This window comes from Mandrillus leucophaeus, unplaced genomic scaffold, assembly GCF_000951045.1.
Source record: "Mandrillus leucophaeus isolate KB7577 unplaced genomic scaffold, Mleu.le_1.0 Scaffold55, whole genome shotgun sequence".
In the NCBI taxonomy this organism is placed as follows: Eukaryota; Metazoa; Chordata; class Mammalia; order Primates; family Cercopithecidae; genus Mandrillus; species Mandrillus leucophaeus.
This window is the reverse complement of record NW_012105919.1, coordinates 1,347,823-1,362,085: the sequence shown is the minus strand read 5'-3', so window position 1 is coordinate 1,362,085 and position 14,263 is coordinate 1,347,823. Positions and strand designations below refer to the sequence as shown.

General features: G+C 48.4%; 2 protein-coding genes across 3 annotated transcripts in view; one reads left to right on the top strand and one right to left on the bottom strand.

The window, feature by feature from the left end:
• HVCN1 (hydrogen voltage gated channel 1) overlaps positions 1 to 9,532 on the top strand; it is a 40,575-nt gene extending 31,043 nt beyond the window's left edge. For both annotated transcript variants that reach the window (XM_011997873.1, XM_011997875.1), the window contains 4 exons: positions 2,881 to 2,985; positions 7,104 to 7,335; positions 8,287 to 8,399; positions 9,084 to 9,532. In XM_011997873.1, the coding sequence (XP_011853263.1) occupies positions 2,881 to 2,985; positions 7,104 to 7,335; positions 8,287 to 8,399; positions 9,084 to 9,149 (516 nt within the window). In that variant the 3' untranslated portion in view covers positions 9,150 to 9,532. The remainder of the gene's footprint in view (positions 1 to 2,880; positions 2,986 to 7,103; positions 7,336 to 8,286; positions 8,400 to 9,083) is intronic.
• The window catches only part of TCTN1 (tectonic family member 1), a 37,590-nt gene continuing 32,756 nt past the window's right edge, over positions 9,430 to 14,263 (bottom strand). The window contains exons 12-15 of the mRNA XM_011997876.1: positions 13,737 to 13,899; positions 11,214 to 11,339; positions 10,648 to 10,792; positions 9,430 to 9,522 (exon numbers count right to left, since the gene is read on the bottom strand). Coding sequence (XP_011853266.1) covers positions 10,649 to 10,792; positions 11,214 to 11,339; positions 13,737 to 13,899 — 433 coding nt within the window. The 3' untranslated portion in view covers positions 9,430 to 9,522; position 10,648. The remainder of the gene's footprint in view (positions 9,523 to 10,647; positions 10,793 to 11,213; positions 11,340 to 13,736; positions 13,900 to 14,263) is intronic.

The following is a 14,263-nucleotide window of genomic DNA, read 5'->3' as shown; positions in this document are numbered from 1 at the left end:
TGGGATGGCACCACCAAGGGAGAGAATACAGGGGGTGATTCAGGGCCCAAGGAAGCCATGAATGACAGGACAGAGTTGAGCCAAGGGAAGGAGGTCCCAGGAGTCAGGGAGCTTTTTTATTCCCATGTACCGCAGGCCAGCCCTGTGCTAAGCGCTCTTCATACTTCACTCACATCATGCTCCCATTGTTGCTCTGGGGTAGAAAATGTGGCCCACTCCATTTTCCCCGTGAGGACAGTGAAGGTTCCAGCGATGAGAGATGTGCCCAAGGTCCAGGCAGATGGGGGAGCTGGGAGCTGAGCCCAGGACTGGCCGCCCCACAGCGCGGACTCTGCAGTCTTTGCCAGGGTGAGGATTTGGAATGAAGCAGCTTCTCTGAATTCTCAGCAATTTTCCTTGTGACCTGGTTCCCCTCAGAAGCAACACTCCCTGTGAACTGGCAGATTCAGGGCCCCGGGGATGAATTTTCATAGAGGCCAGGGTTATTATCCAGGCATCGTAGTTTTGTGACCTTGGGTTGGTCTGTCTCTCATTTTTCTTTTGCATTGTTTTTTAAATTGAGGTGAGATTCACGTAACAATCATTTTTAAGTAAATGATTCTGTGGCATTTATTTAATACATTCACAGTGTTGTACAAGTCACCACTATCTACTTCCAGAGCATTTTCTTTTTTTTTTCTTTTTTCTTTTTGAGACGGAGTTTTGCTCTTGTTGCCCAAGCTGGACTGCAATGATGTGATCTCGGCTCACTGCAACCTCCGCCTCCCGGGTTCAAGCATTCTCCTACCTCAGCCTCCCAAATGGCTGGGATTATAGGCACATGCCACCATGCCCAGCTAATTTTCTGTACTTTTAGTAGAAACAGGGTTTCACTATGTTAGCCAGGCTGGTCTCGAACTCCTGACCTCAGGTGATCTGCCCGCCTCGGCCTCCCAAAGTGCTGGGATTACAGGCATGAGTCACCGTGCCTGACCCCAGAGCATTTTCAAATGGAAACCTGGTACCCATTAGCAGTCACTCCCCATTCCCCCTCCCCCAGCCCCAGGCAACTGTGAACCTGCATTCTGTCTCTGGATTTGCCATTTCTGGACATTTCGTATAGATGGGATCATATAATGTGTGATCTTTTCTGTCTGCCTTCTTTCACTTAGTATGACGATTTCATAGTAGTGTGGGTCAGAACCTCATCCTTTTCATGGCTGAATATTGGGTCTGTTCCTTGTAGCTCTGTGGCTTGGTTTTACCTCATATGAGCTCTCAGATCCCTTTAGTTCCAAAATAAAACCAAGGAAAAACAACAACAAAAACCCCACTAGAGGCTTGCACCTTTATTAAGCTTGCTGAATTTGGAATGTGTGAAAACTTCATTATAAGGCAATTTGCCATGCAATTTTCACAACAAACCACATCATAGAATACTTTAATTACTGAAATAATTACCTACAGGTTGAAAGGATCAAAGAATTAATAGTCTGTTCTTGCAGAGGCCTGAACTTGTTTAATTTTAAACTGAAACTGCAGAAATTGCCAAGATAGTGGCAGATTAATTTTCAGAGGCCAGAATCAACTGATCTGAGAGTGCGAATGGCAGGGGATGGCGATGGTCCGGAATTTCCAAGGGAACAGAAGGGTCACTCAAAGTCCTGTGGGGCTCCTCCCACTGCTACATTTCCACTGCCATTATGGTATCCCCAACGCTGTCACCTTCACCCTGCCATCAGTGCCCTCGCCAACATCACCAGCTGTCACCATGACTGCCATCACTACCAGCTGCTTCCCACAGCTGCCACCAGTGAGACCACCCACCCACTCCACACTGTTCCCCACCTGTCCTCTGTCAGCCCATCACAAAGCCCACGAGGTTGTGTTTCCCATAACAGCTCTCCTCAATTCTCCAGGACACCGGGACTCCTCTCCCCTTCACCCTCTTCACCCACTGTGGGCACACGTGAGCTGGGGCAGGCACCTCACATCTCCGGGCAGAAGCTGGTTTGCAAGCACAGCAGCCATCCCTGTAGCTGAGGAGCCTGCAGTCGGCAGTCCCCAAGGTCCCTTCCAGGACTCAGACTGCTGAGGCAGGGCTGTGTTGAGTTATTTATTGAGCATCTGTTCTGTGAGCACCCCAGCAACAGCAGGCCCCAGGAATAGAAAAATACAAACTTGCCTGGGCGCGGTGGCTCACGCCTGTAATCCCAGCACTTTGGGAGGCCAAGGTGGGTGGATCACTTGGGGTTAGGAGCTTGAGACCAGCCTGGCCAACATGGTGAAACACCATCTCTACTAAAAATACAAAAATTAGCCAGGCATAGTGGTGTGTGCCTGTTATCCCAGATACTCGGGAGGCTGAGGCAGGAGAATTGCTTGAACTCAGGAGGTGGGGGTTGCAGTGAGCCGAGATCATGCCATTGTACTCCAGCCTAGGCGATAAAACGAGACTGTCTCAAAAAAAAAAAAATTATATATATATATACACACACACACACACACACACACACACACACACACTTAAAAACTGATTATTTGTTGCCATCTAGGTATGGGCAGTTTGGTTTGAGAGGTGGTATTTGAGAAACAGTGACCAAGGGTCAGAAAATGAGCCAGACATGTTCTGGGAGGACAGGGAAGGTGGGCACCACCTAGAGGCAGAGCAGGCCAGGAGGGTGGCGGGAAGGAGGCTGGTGGCTTCTATCAGAGAGGAGCTGGCCCTGCGCAGCCACCATCCCGGTGGGGCCTCTGGCGAGCTATAGCAATAGCCTCCCACCCTTAATGGCTTTGCCCAGTGGTTTCACCCACGTGCTTCCAAGCCAGCTCTTAATCGTGGGAAGAGGGAGGGCCTCCATATGGGTCTCATGGTCTCTGGTGCCTTCCCTCGGCCCGCAGGTCATCATCATCTGCTTGGTGGTTCTGGACGCCCTCCTGGTGCTTGCTGAGCTCATCCTGGACCTGAAGATCATCCAGCCCGACAAGAATAACTATGCCGCCATGGTAGGGGTTGACAGCTCTTCTGGGGTCTTACTGATATGTTTTGCTTGTGTTATCTGCACAGTAGGGGTGCAGAGTGGAGCAGCTGACACCCCACTTGGAGTAGCAAGGTCTGTGGTAGTTTAATAGGTGTTTTCATCTTCCTTTCCAGATTATGGATTAGCATTTACTACAAGCAGGAAACCTTGTTTCACATGATGGCTGGAATCCTGGGCGATGCTAGGCTAGTGAGCATGTGGGGTGGATCCACTCTGCCATCTCTGGCTCAGGAGGGGCATTTCTCCTGTCTTCTGTTGATGATCTGCATGGTCCCCATGCTGGGCCGTCAGGGGATATGCTGTTTATTCACTGACTCAGTTACTGAGCCCATCCCAGACGTTCAGGCAAAGGGTGGTGGACACACCCTGTCTCGGTGCCAAGGGAGGAGATCAGGAGAGTTAAAATCATCCCTGGCTGGGCGCAGTGGCTCACACCTGTAATCTCTGCACTTTGGGAGGACAAGGTGGGTGGATCACCTGAGGTCATGGGTGGATCACCTGAGGTCAGGAGTTCAAGACCAGCCTGGCCAATATAATAAAACCCCATCTCTACTGAAAATACAAAAAATTAGCTGGACGTGGTGGCGCAGGCCTGTAATCCCAGCTACTCAGGAGGCCAAGGCAGGAGAATCACTTGAACCCCAGAGGCGGAGGTTGCAGTGAGCCGAGATAGCGCCTCTGCACTTCAGCCCGGGCAACAAGAGCAAAACTCCGTCTCCAGAAAAAAAAAAAGCATTTCCAGTCCCCAACCCCCGCCATGCCCTTTTTTGGAAAAATAAAATGGAATTGATATGCAAATATATGTCTTTGCAAGTAGTGAAAAAGGCAGAAGGAAATGTTAAACCTCCTTCTTCCTGGTACCTTTCCCAGAGGCAGCCCAGTGACATCTCCTATGCCGGCATGAAAGGAGAATCTTCCCTGTCCATCTAATTTCTCCTAAATAATTGCTTTCATGTTTCTCAGAGACTGAGGTCTTGAACCCCTGGGCTCAAGCGATCCACCCACCTCTGCCTCCCAAAGTGCTGGGATTACAGGCGTGCGACACTGCACTTGGCTCTCTTCCTCTATTTTTAATAGAATCCATTAACATACCTGCCATATTGTCTTTTTTCTCTCAACTTTTTATTATGAAAAATGGCAAAGACACATTTTGCTGTTTGCTTTGTCACTATATATCCCCACAGATGCACACACATTTCCATCTGACCATTTGACGTCACAAACCTTCACTCCTAAATACTTCAACATGCCTAATAAGGTTTTTCTCCCGTGGAGCCATGAGAGCATCATCAGACCTAAAATAAGATCAATAGTCCCACCTAACAACCACTTTTGTTCACTCACTCATCCCAAATGTCTCTTTTTATTTTTGGGGGACAGAGTCTCTATCGCCCAGGCTGGAGTGCAGTGGCACGATCTCATCACACTGCAACGTCCGCCTCCTGAGTTCAAGCGATTCTCCTGCCTCAGGATCCAGAGTAACTGGGATTACAGGTGCCCGCCACCACACCCAGCTAATTTTTGTATTTTTAGTAGAGACGAGACTTCACCATGTTGGCCAGGCTGGTATCAAACTCCTGACCTCAAGTGATCTGCCCACCTCAGCCTCCCAAAGTGCTGGGATTACAGGCACGAGCCACCATGCCCAGCCCAAGAATGTCTTTAATGGCACTTTTTTTCAAACTAGGATAGAGAATTCCAATATTCTATTTGGTTGTGTCTCCTTGGAATTTTTTTTTTTTTTTTTTTCCTTAAGACAGAGTCTTGCTCTGTCACCCAGCCTGGAGTGCAGTAGCACTAACAGCTCACTGCAGCCTTGACTTCATGGGCTGAAGCCTTCCTCCCGCCTCAGCCTCCTGAGTAACTAGAACCACAGGCATGCACCACCACACCTAGCTAATTTTTAAAATTTTTTATAGAGAAAGAGTTTCCCTGTGTTGCCCAGGCTGGTCTTGAACTCCCAGGCTCAAGCAATCCTGTCTTGGCCTCCCAAAATGCTGGGATTACAGGCGTGAGCCACCACACGCAGCCTCCCTGGGCTTTCTTAATCTAGATAAATCCTCCTGCTTTTCTTTTTCCTTCATGACCATGACTCTTGGAAGAGCCCAGCCAATAGAATGTCCCATGTTCTGGATTTGTCTGATGAGTTTGAGGTCTCCTGCCTTATTTCCTGCACACCACGGTTAGGTCCAGGGCTTGATCAGCAGGGAGTCCTCATTGGCGGGCGATGTTCTGGAGGTGGCATTTTCAGGAGGCACACGCCAGGGGTCCCACTCAGTTGGGTCACTTGATTTAGGTAGTAAATGCTGGACAGCTCCACTGGCCAGGGGCATTTTTCCTGTTGCAGTGGTAAATGATCTGCCCGGTACTCCTTTGGTAGCATGCAAATATCCTCTTCCCCAGTTGGCATCTGTTGGTGATCCTTGCCTGAGTCAGTGACTACACTAGGGGATGCAGAATGGTGATTTTCTAATTCTGTCTTTCCTTCTACATTTAGTAGTCGGTACTCTTCTATAAAAAGGCACTTCCCTGTTTTCCCATGTGTGTGCGTGTGCATGGGTGTATGTGCTGCACTGTGAATTTTTTTTTATTCACTGTGTTACAATCAATCTTAGTCATTCTTTTCAATGTTCAGATTGCCCCAAATGTTGTCACTGTGAACCTCTTCAAGCTGACTGCTGGGTCCTGTTGACATGACTCTGTGATGTCTTTGAAGACTTCCTTGCTTTCTGGCACAAGACATCCTTGCCCACATTGTACCTTCCCTGCCCCAGATCTGGAAATGGTTATCTTGGTGTGAGGACTGGTTATTTTATATTTATATTTTTATTTTTATTTTTTTGAGACGGAGTCTCACTCTGTCGCCCAGGCTGAAGTGCAGTGGCCTGATCTCAGCTCACTGCAAGCTCCGCCTCCCAGGTTTACGCCATTCTCCTGCCTCAGCCTCCCAAGTAGCTGGGACTACAGGTGCCCGCCACCATGCCCGCCTAGTTTTTTGTATTTTTTTAGTAGAGACAGGGTTTCACCCAGGATGGTCTCGATCTCCTGACCTTGTGATCTGCCTGTCTCAGCCTCCCAAAGTGCTGGGATTACAGGCTTGAGCCACCGTGCCCGGCCTATTTTTATTTTTTGAGACAGAGTCTGACTTGTCACCCAGGCTGGAGTGCAGTGGTGCAATCTCGGCTCACTGCAACCTGTCCTCTGGGTTCAAGCAATTCTCCTGCCTCAGCCTCCCAAGTAGCTGGGACTACAGGCGTGCACCAACACACCTGGCTCACTTTTTGTATTTTTTTTAGTAGAGACAGGTTTTCACCATGTTGGCCAAGATGGTCTCAAACTCCTGACCTCAAGTGATCTACCTGCCTCAGCCTCCCAAAGTGCTGGGATTACAGGCATGAGCCACTGTGCCCAGCCAGGACTAGATCAAGATCTCGGAACCCTTTTCACTTACTTTGGTGATCACTCCTAATTGGAACATATGGATCTGCCTCCATTCATTCATTCATTCATTCATTCAGTTATTTTAGAGATGGGGTCTTGCTGTGTTGCCCAGGCTGGCCTCAAACTGGGCTCTGGGCAGGAGGCCCCACCTAGCCTCCTGAGTAACTGGGACTATAGGCTCAAGCCACCACACCCAGCTTAATCTTTTTAACAATTGTGTCCTTAGGGTCCCATATGGAGGTGCCACCATTCATTTTAAGAGTACCTTCTAATGGACATTTCTGTCTAATGGACATTTCTGTTGTCTTACAAACAATGCAGAAAATATTTGCTCTGCAAACAGTGCTGCAGTAAATATCCTTAGTTCCTGTGCACACGGGAGTTCAGCTGTAGGATAAGTTCTTAGCCACGGAATTGCTGGTCCAAAGGGTCTGGAGGACGCTTTAATTCCGACATTGCCTAATTGCCCTTTAGAGAGCAGGTGCCTCATCTGTGGTGTTCACAGCTGTGTTTCCAGCACCGGGCATCTGGATTTGTCCAACAGATGAATTCTCTTGCTGGTGACCAGGCAGGCGCATGCGAGGGCAGCTTGACCTCCCAGAGGCCCGATCTCCCCTGACTGTGGTTCCTTGTCCCCTTCAGATATTCCACTACATGAGCATCACCATCTTGGTCTTTTTTATGATGGAGATTACCTTTAAATTATTTGTCTTCCGCCTGGAGTTCTTTCACCACAAGTTTGAGATCCTGGATGCCGTCGTGGTGGTGGTCTCATTCGTCCTCGACGTTGTCCTCCTGTTCCAGGAGCACGAGTTTGAGGCTCTGGGCCTGCTGATTCTGCTTCGGCTGTGGCGGGTGGCCCGGATCATCAACGGTACGTCTCGTGCACTCCCAGGCTGTGGATGGAGAGCGGGGGCTCAGGCATACATCCAAGGCCTGGCGGCACAGTCACTCTGGGCGCCTGAGCTCACAGTGGCTCCCATTATGGAGGCCTCCCCACTGCCCCCTCACCTCCCTCTCCTCCCTTCTTCCTCTTCAGCCCTTTTAGGAGCTGGTTATGAGCAGGTTTATGTCAAGCAAATAAAATGAAACGGTTGGGTACAGTGGTCATGCCTGTAATCCCAGCAATTTGGGAGGCTGAGGCAGGAGGATAACTTGAGCCCAGGAGTTCAAGACCAGCCTGGGCAACAAAGGTGAAACCTTGTCTCTACAAAAAAAAAAAAAAAATAGAAACATCAGTTGGGTGTGGTGGTGCACACATGTAGTCCCAGCCACTGAGGGGGGCGGAGGTGGGAGGATCGCTTGAGCCCAGGATTTGGAGACTGCAGTAAGCCAAGATTGTGCCACCACACTCCAGCCTGAGTGACAGAGTGAGACCCCATCTCAAAAAAACAAAAAACAAAAAAAAAAAACTGGACTCTGTCAAAGGAAAGAAAAAAAGCCTTTGAGTTCCTACGGAAGATGCCTGTTATGGAGAAAGGGGGCATTTCCCAGCCTGTGCTTTCGTGGTATCTGTGCACACTGCTGCTATGCACCCATATGATTGTGAACAGGTTCTAGGTTAAGAAGCCTAATGTTCATCTTGTCAGCAATTATTTTTAAGGATTTCTCAGCCATAACAGCTATAGAGAGATATTGCATAACTGGGGACTAAGTAGCTCAGGCATGAAACCCTGACTTCCCAGCTCTGATGCCCTAAAGTGATGACTGTCTCGTGTGTCTGTCACCACTCCTCCCAACACTATATGGGTATAAGAATACAGATTTTTTCCCTCAGTGGTTAAGTTAGAAACCAGTATCACTGAGACCCCCAATTTTATTTCAGGGATTATCATCTCAGTTAAGACACGTTCAGAACGGCAACTCTTAAGGTTAAAACAGATGAATGTACAATTGGCCGCCAAGATTCAACACCTTGAGTTCAGCTGCTCTGAGAAGGTAAGACACATCTGGGGACCAGGCATGGTGGCTCATGCTTGTAATCCCAGCACTTTGGGAGGCTGAGGCAGGTGGATCACCTGAGGTCCGGAGTTCGAGACCAGCCTTACCAACATGGAGAAACCCTGTCTCTACTAAAAATACAAAATTAGCCGGGCGTGGTGGCGCATGCCTGTAATCCTAGCTACTCAGGAGGCTGAGGCAGCAGAATCGCTTGAACCTGGGAGGCAGAGGTTGCGGTGAGCCAAGATTGCGCCATTGCACTCCAGCCCGAACAAAAGCAAAACTCTGTCTCAACAACAACAACAACAAAAAGACATCTGAGAAGCTGGCCTCTGCTGCAGCAGCCGCCTGCAGCACAGCGCTGCTCATGCACCTAGAGCGCCCTTCCCTGGGCTGAGCCTGCCTTGTCCTTTCAGATCCAGCCCAGGCATCACATCCTCCCTGAAGCTGTGCCCACTCCCACACCCCGGGGCTCTGCCAGGTCCCCCACCTTTGTCTTCTCACTGCTGTCACTGCTGCTCAGTGGAGCCTATAATTGTAGCAGTCTCCTCAGCAGACTGAATGCCACAGAGTGTAGCTTTCATTCATCTCTGTGGCTGTGTGCCTGGGGCTTACTGAATGATTGTCACATCCCTGGCGAGGCTCAAAGTAAATTCCAGTGTTTGTCTGCTTTTGCAATAGGAACAAGAAATTGAAAGACTTAACAAGCTATTGCGACAGCATGGACTTCTTGGTGAAGTGAACTAGACCCAGACCAGCTCCCCGCAGAGAAGACACTGCCTCATGGGCCTGTGCTGTCATGTGAGGAACAGCTGCCCCTCCTGGGCCACCTGGTGAGAGGTTTGGTTTGATGCCTCTGCCTCCCTCCTGCCAGCATGGATTCTGGGTGGACACAGCCTTGTGGAAGGTCCAGTACCACCAAGAGCTGCCCATCCATTCCCACCCCACACTGTGTCAAAGGTATCACATTTTCTCATGTTGAACACTTTAGCCTTGCTTGAAAATGAGCAACAAAGCTGGACAATTTCTAGTTGTATATAAAATTTAGTCGCATCGAATGTACAGTTTTCAAATTTCACATGTATATTAAGGAATTGATGCATCCTTTCATATGAGCATTCTGAAAGAAAGAAAAAGAAGCTACTTTAGCTGCCACCCCATTCTAGAAAAGTCTCTTATTTTCAAGCTGTTCTAAATAGCTTCCCTTGTCTCAGTTTCCCCAAAAGGGGTACCCAGGCCCCTCCTCTGTGTGCCCCAGCTGCATCAGCCAGCTTCTAGGTGGCTCCATTGCATTCTGCCACCTGATATTTTCCCTCAATTACTGTACAATTACTGTATAAAATAAACTCTCTCTTTCCCCTGGATCCTCCTACTGTATTCTTTCCTCTGTGGCATCCATACCAGCCTGCCAGTCAGAGAGCAAGCTAGCTATAGTGCCTGGTGCAGAAATGGCAATAAGACCCAAGACTCCACTATAATTAACATGGTACTTAGGCGAAGATCCCTTGCAAGGCTGTGTACTCTTCTCGCACGATTTTATCTAATATATTGCTATTTTTTGTACTCACTGCAACCAGACCTAAAAAGGAAAAAACCTGAACTGAATATTTTTAAAATAACTCAAAGCAGGGGATGAATGAACTGGCCAAATCCCCCATACCTTTGCTGCTTCAAGGCCTATTCATTTTCTTTACCATCTCCCCAAAGACTTTTTGGGTTCTATCTATGACCTATGTGTTAAGTGTATTCCCCATTCAAAAGTCAGACAGAATAACATTTCCAAAAGGAAAAAAGGTGGGAAGGGGGTGGAGAAGGGCAGTGTGCTGGTTTGGAGGCAACCTCAAAGGTTAGAAGTATAATAAGGCCAGGCATGGTGGCTCACACCTGTAATCTCAGCACTTTCAGAGGCTGAGGCAGGAGGAGCACCTGAGCCCAGGAGTTTGAGACCAGCCTGGTCAACACAGCAAGACCCCATCTCTACAAAATATATTAAAATTAGCCAGGTGTTGTGGTGTGTACCTGTAGTCCCAGCTGTTAGGAGGCTGAGGTGGGAGGATCACTCAAGCCCAGAAGGTCAAGGCCGCAGTGAGCCATGATCACACTACTGCACTCCAGCCTGAGTGACAAAGCAAGACCCTCAAAAAGTATAAAATGCAGTGTCCCCTAGGGACTTCTAGCCCCACATGCACTTTCCACAGGGGATGACCTCAGAGGAGGGGCGTAGTTTCCTCAAGTGATGACTTACGTCAAACAAACGGGAAGAAGAAGTTAAAGGGCAGCCTGGCATTGATGGCTGGCGGAGCTCTGAAGCCTGCCTCTGCAGGTGCAGACACATCCACAAATGTAACCGCAGTAGAAATAAGAATCGTCCTTTCATTTCCTGAGCTGGCCTGTAATAAACAGAGAGAGCAAGGCCCACCCTCCAGTGTGCTCCCAGAATGACAACAATGAGACACTTTTCATTCTCTTCCTCACTCAACCACTGTCAGTTCATGAATCTGATAGATCCTGGAGCACTAATCAGCCATTAACTTGGATGAGGGAAACAATTTTACCAGGGTGTCTGATTAACACATGAGTATCAGTCATAATTTTCATGAGAATTTTAAAGATCCAATCGAAACCAGAATGCTAATATAAATAGAACCATCATCAGTGTTTCCTTCTAAGTAAAAGAATGCTGAAGTATTTTATGAACCCCCATGGTTTAAATTATAATCTTTTACACAAAGTAATACCTGTCACCTACCACACTTGAGTTGCGTCTAGACTTCTGTCTTAACATACGCCTTTAAACTAGGTTAGACCTACCTCAGGAAAGGAGGATGAAATTAGATTTGCAGTTACATTGACTATTTTGGCCTGTGGATTCAGTAGGGATCCGTATTTGGTCCACTTCACTTCTATAACCAAAGCCCCTGGGAGCTGGCAGGAATCCTGCAAAACAGAATGCTGTTAATCCATTAGAATCTTACACAACCACAAGTCAGACTTAATCTGCAGTTCAGAGTGTTAATTAGAAAAGGTTTCATATATTACAAAATGTTCTGAACAAGAAAATGAATAGACTCTAGTAGTTCAGATAAAAACAGCTTAGAGAAAGTACGTATTTTAAAGTAACTCAATGCCCCAAAAATATTTTTAACAACTGAAGCGTAATTTTTCCATCCCCTTCTATTTCTTTTTTTGTTTGTTTGTTTTGTTTTGTTTTTTTTTGAGGCGGAGTCTCGCTCTGTGGCCCAGGCTGGAGTGCAGTGGCCGGATCTCGGCTCACTGCAAGCTCCGCCTCCCGGGTTCATGCCATTCTCCTACCTCAGCCTCCCGAGTAGCTGGGACTACAGGCGCCCGCCACCTCGCCCGGCTAGTTTTTTGTATTTTTTAGTAGAGACGGGGTTTCACCGGGTTAGCCAGGATGGTCTCGATCTTCTAACCTCGTGATCCGCCCGTCTCGGCCTCCCAAAGTGCTGGGATTACAGGCTTGAGCCACCGCGCCCGGCCCCCTTCTATTTCTAAAAAAGTCGACATCACCTGAAACTGCGGTAGTGCCGATATTCAACTGTGGACCCTTTAGGGCCATAACTGCTCTAACTTCATCTACCTGTTTACACCTGCCTCACAGACTTCAGGAAAGAAACTGGTGGGAGGGATGGAGGGGAAGAAATAATTATTAGCAGACAAATAAAACCTGATTGCATGTCATGTTAAAATGCTCTGAGGGGAAATTTAAATGCCTTCTCATTTATCTAATTTCATCAACTGGCACTTAAGATGTGACATTTGGGTAACCAGGCAGTGTCAGTATGTTGTCAAAGACATCAACTCTTCATCTGCACCAGGAACGCTGCTGGTGCCATGAAGGAGCTGAGCTGCCCATTTGGTTGGCTGCTTTGGGAGCCAACTCTAAGGCCTCTGACCCAAGGGAAAAAGGGGCCGTGGGACTTCCAGGACTTTTTCCTGCCTTTGCAGTCTCTCCAGTTGGCAAATGTGGTAACTGTTGAAGCTGCAGGCTGGGTACGTGGGGACTCCATGGTACTATTCTACTTTTGTGTATGTATGACATGTTTTCATTAAAAAAAAAAAAAAGGTTTAAAATACATCTCTTCAGGACATGAAAACCTCACAGGCCTGCTAAATTTGGTGGCTGCGAAAAAAGCACTAATGGAATTCCTTAGCTTGGAACTGCCTTTAAAAACCGTGCAGGCTGAACAATCCTCTCGAATATCCCGTTCTTAGGAGACGATGCAGCATGCAGCTGGTGGAAACTGAGTTTAGCAGGTGCTCGTGTCTGCCTCTACCTGGGTTGCCGGCAGAGTTGGTACAAAACCCACTGCTGCAGGCCCTCTGAGCATTCAGGATCAGCACAGACCCTGACAATGCTGTGTGCGCACTGCTGCCTCTCCTCCCGACCCGTATCTTCCCTTCTGAGGAGTAATAACTGCATGTCTTCAGCCATGGCCAAGAAGCCAGAAGCAATGTGCCTGGTTCTGGCGGGAGAGTTGAGCCAAGACTTCGCAGTGGAATGGAGTAATCCTGGGTCTCTGCTGGCCTCGGTGGGAGGGCGGATCAGAAAAGTGAGCAGTCCTCATCCCTGTTATGCCCATGCTAGAAATACTCGGAGCAGATAATGAGAGGTCTGAAGAAAGCATGACAAGAACAAGCTGGGCAACTACAGGCTAAGATGGAGAGCACGCCTCCGGGCCAGGGCTGGCCCACACACTGACTGCTAAGACAAAAAAAGGTGGGCAGAAGCATCACATGTGACCAGGAACCTATCTGTAGGATTGTCAACTTCCATTCAACTCTGTGAGGAACTGTGGCAGTGAAAACTCTGAGGTGTAGGCTGCCTGGGTAGACCAGAGGACAATGGGTGGGATAGCCAGGTGCATGGAAGGAAGTCTCAGTCTTTGATACAGGACTCAACATTCGTCTATCGTGTCATGAGATGCCTGGAGAGGGCTCGAGGGACACCAACAATCACAATGATGGTAGCAACAGGATGAGGATCACAGTGGTTCCCATTTATGGACCACTAGGCACCATGCCCAGGGCCACATAAATGTTACCTCACTTAACCCTCTCAATGCCCCATGAGGTCACTCACCCACTATGACTAGCGTTCCCATTTCACAGATGAAAACAGAGGCTCAAAGCCATAAAACTGCCAGCCAGAGACAACATTGCTAACAAGGGGCAAAAATCAGTATCCAAGATTCAGCACATGCTCCCACTCAGAACCATCCTGCCTCCTTAACAGCTGGCTTCCCCAGCTGCCTTCATCACACCACCTGGAAGAGAGAGACTGCTAGCATGGAACCTGCACCTTCTCCCCTTTACCTTCCTGTTGAATGACTGGGTGATGAAGTGGATGGGCACCCAGTCCAGCACATCCTGGGCCTGCGAATTTCCAAAAGGGGCCACATAATCTGGGAAGCCCTGGCCCCACAGCAGGTTCTTCACCTTCTGGGCTACGAGCCGACACGGGAGAGCTCCAGTCAGTCTTGGTGAAGGAAAAAGAAGTCAACTGAATGAGGCTGTTGTTCATCCACCAGCAGTTTTTCTTTATTTTCTTATTCCTTTCCTTCCCTTTATTTATTTATTTATTTATGACAAGGTCTCACTCTGATGCCCAAGCTGGAGTGCAGTGGCGCCATCATAGCTCACTGCAGCCTCAAACTCCTGGGTTCATGCGATCCTCCCAGAGTGCTGGGACTACAGGAGTGAGCCACCACACCCAGCCCACCAGCAGTTTTTTGTTTTTTGATTTTCGATTTTTGTTTTTTGTTTTGTTTTGTTTGAGATGGAATTTGCTCTGTCACCCAGGCTGGAGTACAGTGAGGCAATCTCAGCTCACTGCAACCTCC